Consider the following 14943-nt stretch of genomic DNA (forward strand, 5'->3'; position numbering starts at 1 on the left):
GAATTAGAACAGTCGGACTTGTGGTTATCTAAATATGGTTGTCGTATCTCAAGATAGACTAAGACGACAGGTAAAGGTAACCACAGCTACTTTTGAGTTATCTCTTACGACTTACAGGGATGACTTGTTTCGTCGTTTAATATGAACTCAAGAGTTTAAACTTTGATTGAAAGATTTCAAATATCAAGCATAACGTAGAAAATCCCACCAACGCGTAGAGAAGCAGTGAACTCGGTGCAGGTTCGATCAATATAAGTCGTGTGTTTTGACAAAATCAACCACATTGCGTCAATCGAAAAATCACTAATGTGTATTGCAAAAGTTGGAAACCAAAAAAAGTTTTCTAATTCGCCATTTTGGAGCTTTTGGTTACAGTTAAAAAGAGAAATGCATAATATGATTCTCATCTGTATTTAAACAGCTACTGTGCTTCTGTATAGACAGAAAAGATGTGTACTGTCAATCTAGTGCAGACTTTTAGGTATAAAAGAGTTTTTAAATAAATGAGATCAAATTTCTCAAGGCTAAATAAAAATAGTGATAGATTTTTTAAAATTTGTGTAAAGATTGTTTTAAAAAATCCTGGAAACAAATAATCGGCAGTTTAAGTAGTCTGTTTAAAAACTAAGGTATTTTATGAATCCCCACAAGCGCGAACTCGGCAGACCAAGCAAAATAATGCGTTATGCACGCTACATTATCAAAAAATTCGTTCGTATAATCTATATTTCTAGGTAAGTGGCGAGAAAACAAGATATTAAACATATTACATTGAAAGACAAAGACAAAACCGAACTCTGTATTTTTTAAAGAAATCCTTATCTTTATAATTGCATACCTGTATATGTTTACATTCGTTTCCCCTTGCTGGTAAATTTATTCTTCTGTAAGTGATGGGGCATCGTAGTGACACAACAGTAGAATTTGGGTCTTCGTTGGCCCCATTTCCCATTGGGCTACCAAGCATCCCCTTATTCCCGTTAATGACTCCGCTACTGAAATATCGTTTTACTAAAAGAAAAACACAATAATAAAGTCATTAGTACTTTTATATCATTTTTTGCGTCTGGTTTCAAGGATTGCGGTTAATGATTGCGTCAGAATGTGCGTGATGCACGCTTGCATAATCACTCCCACAGGTCACGTAACGACATTGACATAATAAAAGTTTGAAATTAGGCGGTAAAAATAACTTTAAAGAGTTGAGAAATTTTTTATAAAATATCACAAACCATCCCCGCAGATCAATTTGCCGGCCAATACCAAAGGGATGTGATGATAGTTATTTCATAATGTCAGGATTCGAATAATATGTGTTCGGAATAATAATTGACAAGGGTCATAAAAATGTAGGTCCGTGCATGGTGCACTGCAAAATTGCCTCTCTAAATCGCGATCTATCATAGGGCCATGTGTGCTAAGTCAACAATAATTAATACTGAACTGTACATTGGTCATTGACGCACACGAACTTGGGTTTCGTCACTAGAGACAGCTCCCATGGGTATTTAAATGTGTCACTTCATGGTAAGCATTTCAAAAATATCTGCAACAACGCGGACAGAACAGGAATTGTGAAATCAATGATGACTAAATTGTTTTGTCGAGCGAGAGGAACTACGGATCGTTTATTCGTTGAATTGTTGATTGGGGAAGTAGAGAGTGAAAAAACAGTGCGTTTGGTGGGAATTCAAGATATTCATCATAATGACAATTATTGGCGAAAAGCGAAATAATATTTGAAATAAATATTCACAATTTCGGATAATAATTGAATAGGATTGAGAAATTCTTCCGAAATTCGAAGAAATTGATTTCAATTGCATTTTGAACGAGCCGAGCTTGGGATACTAACCGTCCGGCAAGAAAAAAAACTTCGATTTTTCCCACCCGCTGTTGCCAATTAATTCTATTATTACGTATGTTTGGCCATCATGGTAGTTTGTGGTTAACATATGTCATATAATACAGACGTATAAGCGATGCCAGATTGTATTAGTTGGTGGAATAGTGAACAATGAAGAAATATTATATTTACTTTTAGTAACGCAGTGTGTAGCTGGCAACATTCTTTTCTGTAAGAGTCCCATGAGCACAGATCTAATGATCGGTCGATGGACCAGCTGCAGTACGAACAAATGTGACTGAAAAAAAAAAGAAATAAGTTAATTATCAAAAATTAAATATTGCGTCACACTTACGTCATTCATCAACATAAAATTGTTGGAACGTGACAAAATGTTACGAGAATCACGTCAAAAATTGTTTCAATTATGCAGTATTGAATTATCTATATATATATATATATTCACAAAGCAAATTAAATCTACTTAGAAACCTTCTACACTATAGCATTACATACTACACCGGCCCACCTATATAGATGGAATTAGATGCCTACTTGTAGTACTTTGCAAAGATTGTATGGTATGAAATTGCGGTAACTTCGAACGATATAGTTAGCGCTGCGGGCGATAGTAATTGACACCATTAATTACGTGTTTTGAAAATGATTTTGTTATAAAACATTGAATCGATATGCAAAGTTAAGTATAAAACATCATAAAATCAAGTACGTTTAAATTTAATATTGTCATTTCTAAACTCAAAAAACTCAAAAATATTCTGCGCCTTAGTTGAAAAAGATACTCACACAACAACACGTCGACACTGTGATTTCAATTGTATTTTTTCCAGGTTGACAAACATCTCGCAAATATAGTGGTTTACAGGCTGGGTGACGAGGAATGTTCATTTTTGTGTTGTTGACGGTAACCTGGTAGAATTAGAAATAAATAATGAAATGAGCGCGAGCACGAATTTGATATCAACAATATATTTACACAACATCCTCGAGAACCCTTGCTCGAATTAATATTAGATGATCGAGATAATATTTGAACTCTTATGCAGAGCGAGCAAAACTATTAAGGACGCTAATTTTTAGAAATTTAGTTAAAGATAAAACGTGGCCAATCTTACATACAGCACAATATGAAAGAAAGTTTTTTTTATCTATTTACAATACATGCTTGGCCAAGTACAAATCTTCTTCCAAATAATCATGAAAATATAAAACAAAGTTAAAAATTTTAAAAAGTGATTGAAATGTTACATTTATTAAAAATCGTAATTGGGCAATTTGTTACGTCAAATAAATCAAAATTTGACAAAATACATGAATTCTGATCTCCTGAGGGTAAATACTAAATATAAACATAATTTTAAATAATAATTGCAATGTACCTGTACGGAATGTGGCCAATTTGTATATTGCATTTTATCGTCGTGATGATAACACTTGAATTGAAGTTCGAGATCGGATCTAAAAAGCATTCGATAACTATTACATTTAGGAGTGGGGATGGTTAAAAAATTCCAATCGCCATTTGAATGGCTTCCTCCGTGAATGGCAGGTATACAGTCAGACAAGTGTGGTGTGTTATGTCAATACTTGTTCTTTTCGTTTCTATCAAATAGCTTCAGATTAAGATGTGATGAATAGTGATGAATTACAATGCATTACATATAGCAATGAATTGTAATAGCCTGACTAGCGGAAGCTGAAGTCGGCTCTAATCTGAAGAGAGATTTATTTGAATTACGAATTGTGAAAAATTCTTGTCAGCTTTCTAATTAGTTGCCTGACCGATGATCTGTTTGGATTAAACGTACAAGGCGCTCCGTAAAAATTAAATAAAAGTTGATAATTTCTGATTTTTTCTGTTAGGCGTTAATACACTTCTACCGATGAATCATATTGGTACATATCGAAAGTACGCGGTTTGTATATTTGCTATGCAAAGGCCTGAATTGAATTCGTTTTTCTGGTTTACTAGAATTGAGAACGGACGATGTATAAGATATTATTATTTACCTAATGTTCAATTTGCGTTTGATCTTGATTCATTTTCAGGCCATTAAATTTTTATAATGTTAATACATTTACTACTATTCATAAATATCATAAAATCTTTATATTTTCTAAATAGTCTGTTCTGTTGTGGGTTATTGATAAAACGCACCACCCAGACGCGGTTAATCTAAGAACAACGAGAAGAAGACCTTTTCTTGTATAACAGATACGGGCGTGATTGAATAAACAAAAAGCACCTTGCGACACACAAACAAACAAGCTGACATAGGGAGACATTTCGAAATAATAAGTTTATAGACAACATTTGTACATACCTCCACATTAACGTTTGATAGGCTGGATGTCTTAAATGGAAGGCGTGTGTACTGACGGATCGATTGTGTTCTAGTCTAAAAGGTTCTAGCACGATGCCATCTCTGACAGGAAACGTCATTCTCATTTCGTCATGATCTGAGACAAAGCAGGAATTGAATTTGGTATATTGTTCGGATTTTATTCACAATCCTTCAATTGGCATTACGTCTTGTAGCTAATAGTGTTTTGCATTTTATATTATGGTATATATAATTTGTCAAAGTAAATTGCATATATATTTTTAAAACGTTCATAAATGGAAACAATTTGATATCTATAAAAATCGAAAAATGTCGAATTTTTCACATTGTTAAGTATAGTGAAGATATAATAAAAAATCTCAACAAATCTTTTTAGAATCATGAATAAAATGTGTAGTAGGTTTCAAACAAATCTTAATACTATGTAGAGCGCATTTGTGTCCGTGTGTATACAAAATATGTAAAATTTTATTAGACTTACTCATCGGTCCCGCTCCCTGGTTAGGCGGCATTGGTTCTTCCATGGGTGGAAGTCCAGCCGGGTTTGAGATGATTGGCTTTAAGTCCATTATATTAGGCTTCACGTCTGGTCCTGGGTACGGTGGAACGTTGTGTGCGCTGCCAGGAGTAATAGGTGGCGTGGGATTCCCAGGCATGGGGTTCGGCGGCTGGTGTTGAGGATGCCCTCGATACTGTGAAAAAGTGAAAAAAAACGTTTATAATGAGCGTATGTAGCATGTTTATGCCGTGTTTACACTATGACATGTACGACTGTACCTACAATATCATGTATAAGGATATGAATTTATTTTCATTGTATATTTCATATATTGTATTATTATATTTCAATTTCATAATAACCCTGATAATCATGGTATTGAGCGTACAAAACACGCGGAGCAGCTGTGTATACTGGTTATTGAAATGTTTCATCTGCACAGGAGAAAGCAAAAAAAACGTTCACCGCAAATTATAAATATTCAAATCATAGATGACGACAATACAATAGGATTTGCATTAGAGCAAAAAACAAAACCAGAAGTACTTACCATTGTCGGACCATATTGATTGAAGGGTGGTCGTTGTGAAGAGTATCCAGCACCCATCGGTCCCGGCGTAGGTACCCCGGAATTGGGGGTTGAATGGGAATTGGGGTAATATTGAGGGACGCTACCCGCTGATGATACAGATGGATATAGACCAGGGGTAGCAGTGAGGAGAGGACCCGGTGTGTGGGAGGACGGTGTGGGTATTCGAGGACTGAAACCACCAGTTGGCGTACTCGGATGACCCGTTAATGGCGGTGATTTGAACTGATGTGGAGGAACAGGATCGTATGGTGAGGTTGGACCGTATGAACCCTGTTAAAATAAACAGTTAAATAATGTAAGTTATGGCCAAAAAATAAAAGTGTGATTGGAATACTTTTACTTCAAAACTTCGCATAATTTAGGCTTTTTTTCGCCAGGGAAAAAAATTCTATATAAGTGCCTCGATAATAATTATCAAAAATTTATACATACATGTAAAATATCCTTCATTACGAATTTGTGAAAAAAATAAATTTTAGTGAAAAAGGAGATACTGGTTCAACCAGAAAAACACTAGTTTCTGCAGCAAAATCCATGAATAAAAAATGCTGAATTTGCAACTTCGCAGTGAAAAACAATTTCAATACTATTCAATACTAATATAGCATTAATTTAACAGAACAATGTACAAGTCATCTCAAGTCACGACATTGGAAGTTTTTGTGCGAACAATAAAATCGTCCAAATTCAAAATCCTCTAAAAAAGATATTTAAAATAAAAACCTGCAATTTTAGCAAAACTGCGAAATAATTACACGGTTCTCATTACATAAAGCCGCAATTAAACCGGCTCAGTTTTGGCAGTGGGTCAAATAAGTTTTAGATCACTTAAAGATATTTAAAATAATACTGCGGAAAGAGCGCGACCACGATTTACCTTTGGCTTTGGAGGAACAGATAAAAAAAATCCTGTGACATTTTTGTAACCATATGTCACGTAGGTTTGTATCCATGGACCGGTCATGTTAGATTCATGATTTTGACAACCTATTGTAGCTGTATTTGCTGATTATCTTTATTTTGAAAAGCCCAACGTACAAACAATTCTCAAATTCTCAGAATAACGATTCTTTAAGCAATTTATTTCTATTACGCATATCAATTCGGTAGAAGAGTCAAATGTTAAATTTTTCAAGTCAGGAGATCGAGCAAAAACCTCATCCGGAAAATTTAATTAACCGTCTTAAATCGCGTTTCATTACATTGTTGTGAGAAACACACAAAGACTTGACAATGACAAGGTATAATTAAAAAGCATTAGTTATATCGTTTTTTAATAGTAAGGAATGCTTCCTTACATATATCTATAGTAGGAAAAATGCTGTGTTCCAAGTTGAACTGAGACTTGGCGATCATGTTTTTCGTCAAAAATGAATTGAAATGGGGTTATATTTTAATATCTATACTTACCGAATTTTGTCTATACGGAGGTCTGTATTGTGAATTCATGCCGTTATAACCTCCTGGACCATGCGTGGGTCCACCGATGGGAGAGCTGGCCGGGTGATTCATCGGATGGGGTCCAGGCCCCATAGTTTTTCCTGGTTGGCCATATTGATCTATCATGCCAGGTCGCATCCCCCCTCGTGCACCACCAGGTCCCATCGCGCCACTTTGAGGTCCGCCGCCATCCCGCATCATGCCAACTGGTATGTTGTTACCACTCGGATCCATAGGGTGCATATTCCGATGAGGACCCATCTGAAATAAGGAAATTAAAACATTATTTATTACGTCACCAATGACGTATCACTCATCATCCAGAAGATAGAAGTAAACACCAAATAAGGACTAGGTTATTATTTGTTCCCAGGCCAAGTATGTATGTATCAAATGGTAAACCAAGTATGGTCCCCGAAAAGATCTTGATTGATATATATCTCAAGCTTGGTCAAAATTAGCCCCAAAAAGTATATTCATGAGAAAGTTACCACAATATGAAGTCGATTTTTGATTCATAAGTGCGGTTACATTTAAAGCCGATGGGAGCAAGACTACGTCGCATATTTTGCCAAGTACCGTATGAGTCACAACTCATATATCAAAGGCCAAAATCTCGTCAAATAATGTTATGTCAATCCTTAGAAACTCGCGACGTGATTTGCCTTCCCTATCAAGTTTACAGTAAACACAAGAATATTGCAGACTTGCAATTTTGGGTTAAATGGTATTTTTTAATCAAAAAATTGCATTCCTAAAACCTGCTATTCGAATTCCAAAATGCCATTATTTGTATTATGAATTTAGCAAAATGCACTTTTTATGACATTTACTATTTTGACCATAAACATACATAATAATAATAATTTTATTATATTTTATTTTATGTAATAAATTTACATAATAGAATATTGGAATAAGGAGCAATTCAATTAAAAATAAGCCATATTTAATTTAATTCTGGTACGTGACAAACGCATAGTTTAACATTCCTAATTTTCAAAATAAACCACTTTATCCTTTTTTAATACCTTTATAGAAAAGTAATACATACAAAAATATAAAAAATATTATGAAATATGAAATAATAATAATATAAATATGTACAAACAATGATGGATTTAAAATCACTTTCTCAAGTCCAATTACAAGGATAGTGGAAATCAAATTGGAACAGTACTTATAAATGGATAGTTGGTATAAAGGATATGGATTTAGCGTGGAAATCTGACTTTTTCTCGAACGAATTTTCAGGATTTGCTGGCTCGCGAAGATTTGTATTGTACGAACTAATATATTTTTATTTTGTACACAAATAATCAAATGAATATATTATTTCAGCGCCTAAATCTCAAAAGGACTTGGTTCGCTACCATTAAATGAACCGCTTACGACGCGGCAACAGTACATTCTTGCGTGATTGGTTAAAAAATTTCAGCACGCTTGACCATTTATTATGCAAATTAACGATAATCATATCAAAATGTTCAAATTATTAGAAATTATATAACCAGCTCTCTAATCGTAACCTATAACCAAAAGATTCTAGTCAAAGTTATCTTAGATAATCTGATTTTATCTAATCAAGAAATCTAAATTATGATAATTCATAAGACGCGTATGTGATCATTAACTGTTCACGCAAAAATGCGTGACCTATCAACGATTTCACAAAAGTAAAAATTGAATTTTTTGCATTATTTCCTCAAAAATTAAACATTGGTATTGGACTGGGACTATGAAATGATTTATTTTCCCAAACAAGGATCAAGAACCTCGAAGTTAAGGGATCCTTAGAACGAGCTCGCAGTTTTGGTATACGACGTACGGAGTAAGGTTGAATATAATATATTCTCAATCGCCATTCGAATAGCCTACTTCTTGATAGGAATTATTTAAAAGCTTATTTCTTAACCTAATGATCTCGGGTGTCCCTGGGTCATTTTGGCGCCCCTCTATAATCTTTTTAATATTTCACCAACCAAAAATGCCAAAAACATCATTAATGTGTCCTGAAACTTAATTTTTTCATGCATATTTTAAATTTAAAGCAATTTCATAGCTTTTCATATAGGTCTAGTTTCATTCTTATATGGTATAGGTATCTGCCTGGTATGCATGGGCCATACATGGTTAAATTTTGCCTGAGGTTCAGTTCGAGATATTCAGCGACAAAACACCGTTTAACGTTTTTGTCGAAAACGATAAAAATACGTCGACAGAAAAATGCCATTATAAGTCGATATAATAACCTAAAATTAATGCCTTATAGTTAACGCCCGTTTCTGTTCCATATAATTAACATAACTCAAGAGGTTACGAGACTACCTTTAAGGCTATCGGGCTATTTATTAAGCGATGTTTCCAATTTTGCTATCGCTTATTGTATAAAGTTTATACTATAAACCATATAGCATAGCCATAGACGGAATATCGTTGAAGTTAAACGTATTTGAGCGCAATCGTTTATTTTCGCGTTTCCATCATGTAACACGACACAAACAAACAAAATGATAAAGAAACAAAAGGGGAAGCCCATAAAGAATAAAACAATCAATTTACAGTAAGTGTATTACAACACTATGATATTACTGTTAATTTAATTGAAGTAGCAAACTACTGATCCCCCAAAAGATATATATTCTTAAAAAATGTTATCGTGTCATTTGATCCTAAAGTTTATTTATTCTTCGAATAGTAAAGTTATAGTTTATTAAGACTGTAAGTCCGTTTTCGTGCGGTTACCTAGCTTGTTGGGAACACAATTGTGGAACGAACTTTGCTGTAGATTAAGGAAACATAGTATATAAAGTGTGGGACGTTTCGTAAATACCGATAAATGAAACAATCACCGTGAAACCCAACTTAACTTTACCAATCTTTTTGTATTCAAAACAGAAATTCCAAAAGAGTTAGTCGTGGATCACAAAGAGAATTCGTGATTCATACCCTGATGCGTGCCCAGCGGGGTAAAAAGACAAGACGTGGGTCATCGTATCCCACGAATAAACATGAGTGATGTCACCCCAAAAAAGGATATTGAAAGTGAAATTTGAAACGGAGTTTCTGGAATTCAGCTCGAAGCTTACAATAACATGACAATTTTGAATGAGAGATGCGACTCCATTGCGCCTACCCTCACGATACTAGTAAGAATTGTGCTCACTGAAGCAATGATTTCAAACTATCTTACTAATTGATGATAATAACATTATTTATTTATCAGCTACATGTCATTAAATTTCGAACAGAATATGAGAACGATGCTCAAATAAATGGATACGAAAGTCGCGCGAATCGATACCGATACGGTATTAACCGAAAGCACCGAGTATGAAGAAGACAATCAAACAATACGGAGGCGGTCGGCCTTTGATTAAAATAAAGCAGCAATATTTCGGGTATAATAACGGACTCGGAGGGAATTTGAAAAAAAGGTGTATAAAAATGATGGCCGTCTGGCGATTTCTTTTATCTGTAAGCACTAAAAATCTGAGGGCGATTGGTCCATTAGTTGTACAGAAAAGCGATATTTTCCAACAACTTGAAAAACCCCACAATCAACAACAAGAACAAAATGATCCATCGGCACACTTCGTGACCAATAATTATGTAATAGCAATGATTTAAGATTGCGATATATAGAGCAAGCCGACAACGCGTTTTGCTTTCTTGTTTTATTATTATTCTCAACTAAGGATAATCGCTAGTCATATGCTTTCACAATTAAAATCAATAATAGGGTAAATTACGCAAGACTTTAGAAATTGAAAATGGCCGAAAGAACTACCAGACATTTTTAGTTCACTTTGTCTAGAATTTTCCCATATTTTTTTGTGAGTCAGCGTTTTGACATTGTTTACTTTCCTATCACAACATGGGTGATCTGAACACGTCATTGTGGGAGAAATTACGTCAACGCGGAAGGCCCAAAGATTAAAAAAAAAATGGGTAATAGGGCAATTATATTTAGATAAACAAACTAATGTTAACAGGAAAAATTGGAAAATATACATTATTTTTTCGTTATTCAACGATATCTATAACATTGATAAAGAAATGGTCCATTTATCAACAGCAACAAAAAAATAGTAATAATTCAATTATACTAAATATTAATTTAGTCCATATGATTGTTCTTGGAAAATATATGATAATATATGATATATTTGTTAATCGAGTAGATAAATGTCTCTAACCTGATCATACATATCATTTTGTTGTTGTTGATCGTTGACCATCAGTGTCGCGGTAGCGGTGGCAGTAGCGGTTGCTGCTGCGGCCGCAACTGCCGCTGCAGCGGCGGCAGCGGCTGGAGGATAATCGCCCTGAAAAATGGAAAAAGTTGTTAAACACAAACCGTTTAGGCTACAGCAACACTGAATGATCGAAAACTCGACTTTAATTTTATTAACATTGAATTATAATTGGTTTCAGCCATCACTAACCATTAATCATTAACAAATAGGTGTGTTTAGTTACCGTATCGGGTCCCATGTGGTGTCCTTGATGAGTCCCTGTATTCGGGCCATAACCAGGTCCCGGCATTCCACGATGCGGGCCATTCATAGGCGCCCCATAGTCGGGTCTCTGGTATGCTGCAGGACCACCATAAGGTCCCGCCTTCTGTTGAGAGTGGTAATGGTAACCAGAGTTTTGAGGACGCGAATGGGGAACAGATCCAGGTCCCATAGGATATTGATTGATAGGAGGGTGTGATTGACCTCTTATGGGCGGGGTCTGTGTAGTGTTTGTCACACCCCATACGGTGGTCGTCACGGAAACGCTATGGTGTTGAGGCCTTTGTGGCATTGGTCCAGGCATCGCACCGGAGTTGAGACCGGGATCACCATTGTTCCAACCAGGCGAGTCTGCATACCTAAAAATGAATTTAGCGACTTAAAGCCTGTCGGTATTTTTTATCAGATACAGAATATCAAAATTATTACACTATCGTATTATCCGGAAATAACTGCTAGCTTTTTTACCACAATAATTGATTTACTATATTGTAAAAACGTATGAAATGCACAGAAGGTAAAGTTCGCAAGTTTTTCTCTAGAATGAATTTTTAAACACTGATATCTAAGCGGCGTTTTTGTCGTCAAAGTCATTGAAATTATTGCGGTGCATTACGCGTTGGTAAGAAACGATTGAAGCGATACTCGAACAGTTCAAGTCAACACAACCAGGAAATCAACGGTGAATTTGAGCCGAGACGCTAATCACATTTCCTGGCGATAGAAGTACAATAATATAAAATTTTAGTTCAACAGCTCTGTTTGTAGCATCGAAATTTGAATTCAAAAATGCTCACCCCATTCTAGGACCCATACTGGCGCCACGAGAATAACAGGTACGTCGCCGCATGTTAGATCCTGGGGCTGGGCTTCCTGCCGGTTTCATTCCATCGTTTGGTCGGGTTTTTTGGTGCTGAAGCAGCAATGATCTACCGAGTTCTTCACACCAATAATGTAACATATCTGATGTGAACAAATATACAAATCTTTTAACATTGAAATAGAACATAGAACACAATGTTATCGGGGTTGTGTATATTAAAACAGTAGGGGGTTAAAAATTTAATTTCAATTTCGTAATATTAGATTGCTCTAATCTAGAATAGAGCAATAAATACAAAATATGTAAATTAAATGATTCTCTAATATGAAATTCCCAGACTTCGAGTAAGAACAGATTAATTATAGTGCGAGTTTTCTACCGTAGTGATATCGGATATTTTTTTAATCAAATCGCCTAAACACTAGAATTCATGTTGCTAAACTGCTCGAAGGCTTAGCTTGGCTGATATTCAGAAAATATATTCTTATATCAGAGTAAGTAAAATGATTGCAAATTTTAATCAAATATTTCTCCGGCATATTTATTCACGGAAAGTACTTCCCATATTCATGTAATTTTCGTCTAAAAGCTCTTATACCCTAATGGAGACTAATATCATATTGAGTAATATTCAACATCGATGTTTGTTCGCCATATCTAATTTTCATAATATATTATATCCACCTACTATCGATCGATACCAAAGTTTTTGCGAATATGTCATTTAACATGAAGCCGAGTTGAAAATCGATTGTTTGGAAAAATCGATACGCAAGCAACATCAAATGAGTACTAATACACACAAGGAGAGATCCAAGCATAGAATACGACACTTATAGTTCAAAGGACATAACCATCTTGAAGACACTATTGAGGTAGACGATGGCTTAATTTGTGCCTGACGTATTAGCGAAACTAACCTTGCACCCCATGTTAAATATCGTACAGTCGTTAATATTATAAAGAGTTGTCATATTTTAAAAGCTATGTGTATCTTGAAAACCTAATGCTCTATATGTCTGTGTACGTGGCTCTTTGAATACAACGTCAAAATAATGATAATAGTATTAATATTTAAGTTGTTGTCCGTATTCTTGAAAGTATGGATGAAGAGACCAATTCGCATGATATTAAATTAGTGTTTTTTATTCAAATTAGACAGTCGGACATCGCTCAAATTTGTGAATATAAAGATCTAGTTGTGGTCATTTGTAATACAATCCAAGGCAATTATGGAATGTGTACTCACTCGACGACTTTTGTGAAAACTTTTCTCGATTAGCTGAACATATTGCCAATAATCGATATCCCAGACTCAAGTTAAAACCAGGTTTCGCTGCCACCTCACTGATGACCTGTAAAGAACGAGAAATACAACGTTAACGATATTTTTTTAACATTTTTAAAGTTAATTTTCTCATTTGTGTCGAAATAATGATTCATAATTAATGTTTTTGACATTTATTAAAACTTTGAAAACGAGTGAAATGACAAGTAGGTGACTGGAATGTGATTGTACACAAACGGCGGTAACCAAATTGCCTTTCCTAGCTGACAACGGGCGAAATTATGCCCTGAAGACATGACAGCATATATAGCGACAATTTGAATAAAGTTTCATGATAAACTTAGCTCATAATTCCCTCTTTATATCGTTTAACCGAGATTGGTGCTGCGATGATCGCAAAGAAACCACTTTTATTTCCGGATTAAAGATTATATGTTCGATTGGACCTGTAGAATGAACTTTTTGCGAGACATTACTCCGTGGCATCAAATTCCACAACCTGGCATACGTTATCTAAAGTATATGTCACAACTGCGATGCTGCAATCCCCAAGATTTGTTTTGACTTTGACACTAAATATGGCAACTAGAATATATCTGCATTTTGTCAATCCAACAATATTTTCCGATCACCACTCCGTAGAAAACCAAACTACCACGAAAATACGATGGGTCGGTCCTAAACAGTGATAGTATTGTGGTAAAGTCAAGTTCATTAAAATCATTTCTGTTTAATAATTCCTGTGTGACCACACCGAAGTTCCACCCGCATTCTTAGTTATGCCACAGGTGAAAAGCTGGGCAGATAAAAAGATTATGTCTTGTACGATAAATAGTTTCACTGGTATCTTTCATCGGTAATGCAACGCAAAACGTCACTCATATACATTGTATGCTATGGCAGCAAAACGTATGAAATATTTATGGTATAAACCCACCCTTGCGACGTCTATATTCTTATAGTATGGAATTAATTCTGGAATTATCCGTAATCTTTAATTTTGTTCGTTTTAAACTACAATACTGTATTTATACAATACAAATATTTTTTATATACTCCCCCATGGCAAAGTTTTTTATACTTGTTCTGAGTGTTTTCGCGAGACATCTTTTATGGAAATAATTTTCGCTAAATGCAACTGAAACATAAATCCTCAGAAGATATAAAATAATCATGGGGCAATTCAATCCATACTCAATTGCATGCGTAACCACAATAAACAAATATCTTTCAATTCCTATTGCAGAAATGATGTTCACAGACTAGCACAACCCGATACGACATGAACGCTGACGACCACAACAAGTATACATTGTGACATGAGGTTTCTATGTTTAAACGAGGCCAAAAACAGTCGGATTCTAAGACGGTATGTGGATTGAAAACGTCAAAACTATAGGACCAATATATTCGAGGGTCTGACCATATTAAAACGCGGAATAAAGAAGATGCGGTAGCTCTTTCCAAGCATAAAATTTCTATGAACCTTATTTACAGCAGATAATGTGAGAAATATGTTATAAACGATGAATATCTAATAAGTGTGAACGGATATCCTAAGCTAATGTA

The 14943-nt window shown here is 35.0% G+C and overlaps 1 protein-coding gene across 1 annotated transcript in view; it reads right to left on the reverse strand.

Annotated features, from left to right (window-relative positions):
- Positions 1-14943, reverse strand: part of LOC120347299 (zinc finger MIZ domain-containing protein 1-like) — a 40438-nt gene that overhangs the window by 6901 nt on the left and 18594 nt on the right. Inside the window, exons 3-14 of the mRNA XM_039417211.2 lie at positions 13336-13441; positions 12061-12226; positions 11226-11622; positions 10943-11071; positions 6714-7004; positions 5262-5573; positions 4694-4904; positions 4192-4327; positions 3247-3325; positions 2654-2776; positions 2039-2144; positions 839-1011 (exon numbers count right to left, since the gene is read on the reverse strand). Of these exons, the coding sequence (XP_039273145.2) occupies positions 839-1011; positions 2039-2144; positions 2654-2776; positions 3247-3325; positions 4192-4327; positions 4694-4904; positions 5262-5573; positions 6714-7004; positions 10943-11071; positions 11226-11622; positions 12061-12226; positions 13336-13441 (2229 nt within the window). The remainder of the gene's footprint in view (positions 1-838; positions 1012-2038; positions 2145-2653; positions 2777-3246; positions 3326-4191; positions 4328-4693; positions 4905-5261; positions 5574-6713; positions 7005-10942; positions 11072-11225; positions 11623-12060; positions 12227-13335; positions 13442-14943) is intronic.

This window comes from Styela clava, chromosome 11 (assembly GCF_964204865.1).
Source record: "Styela clava chromosome 11, kaStyClav1.hap1.2, whole genome shotgun sequence".
Taxonomy (NCBI): domain Eukaryota; kingdom Metazoa; phylum Chordata; class Ascidiacea; order Stolidobranchia; family Styelidae; genus Styela; species Styela clava.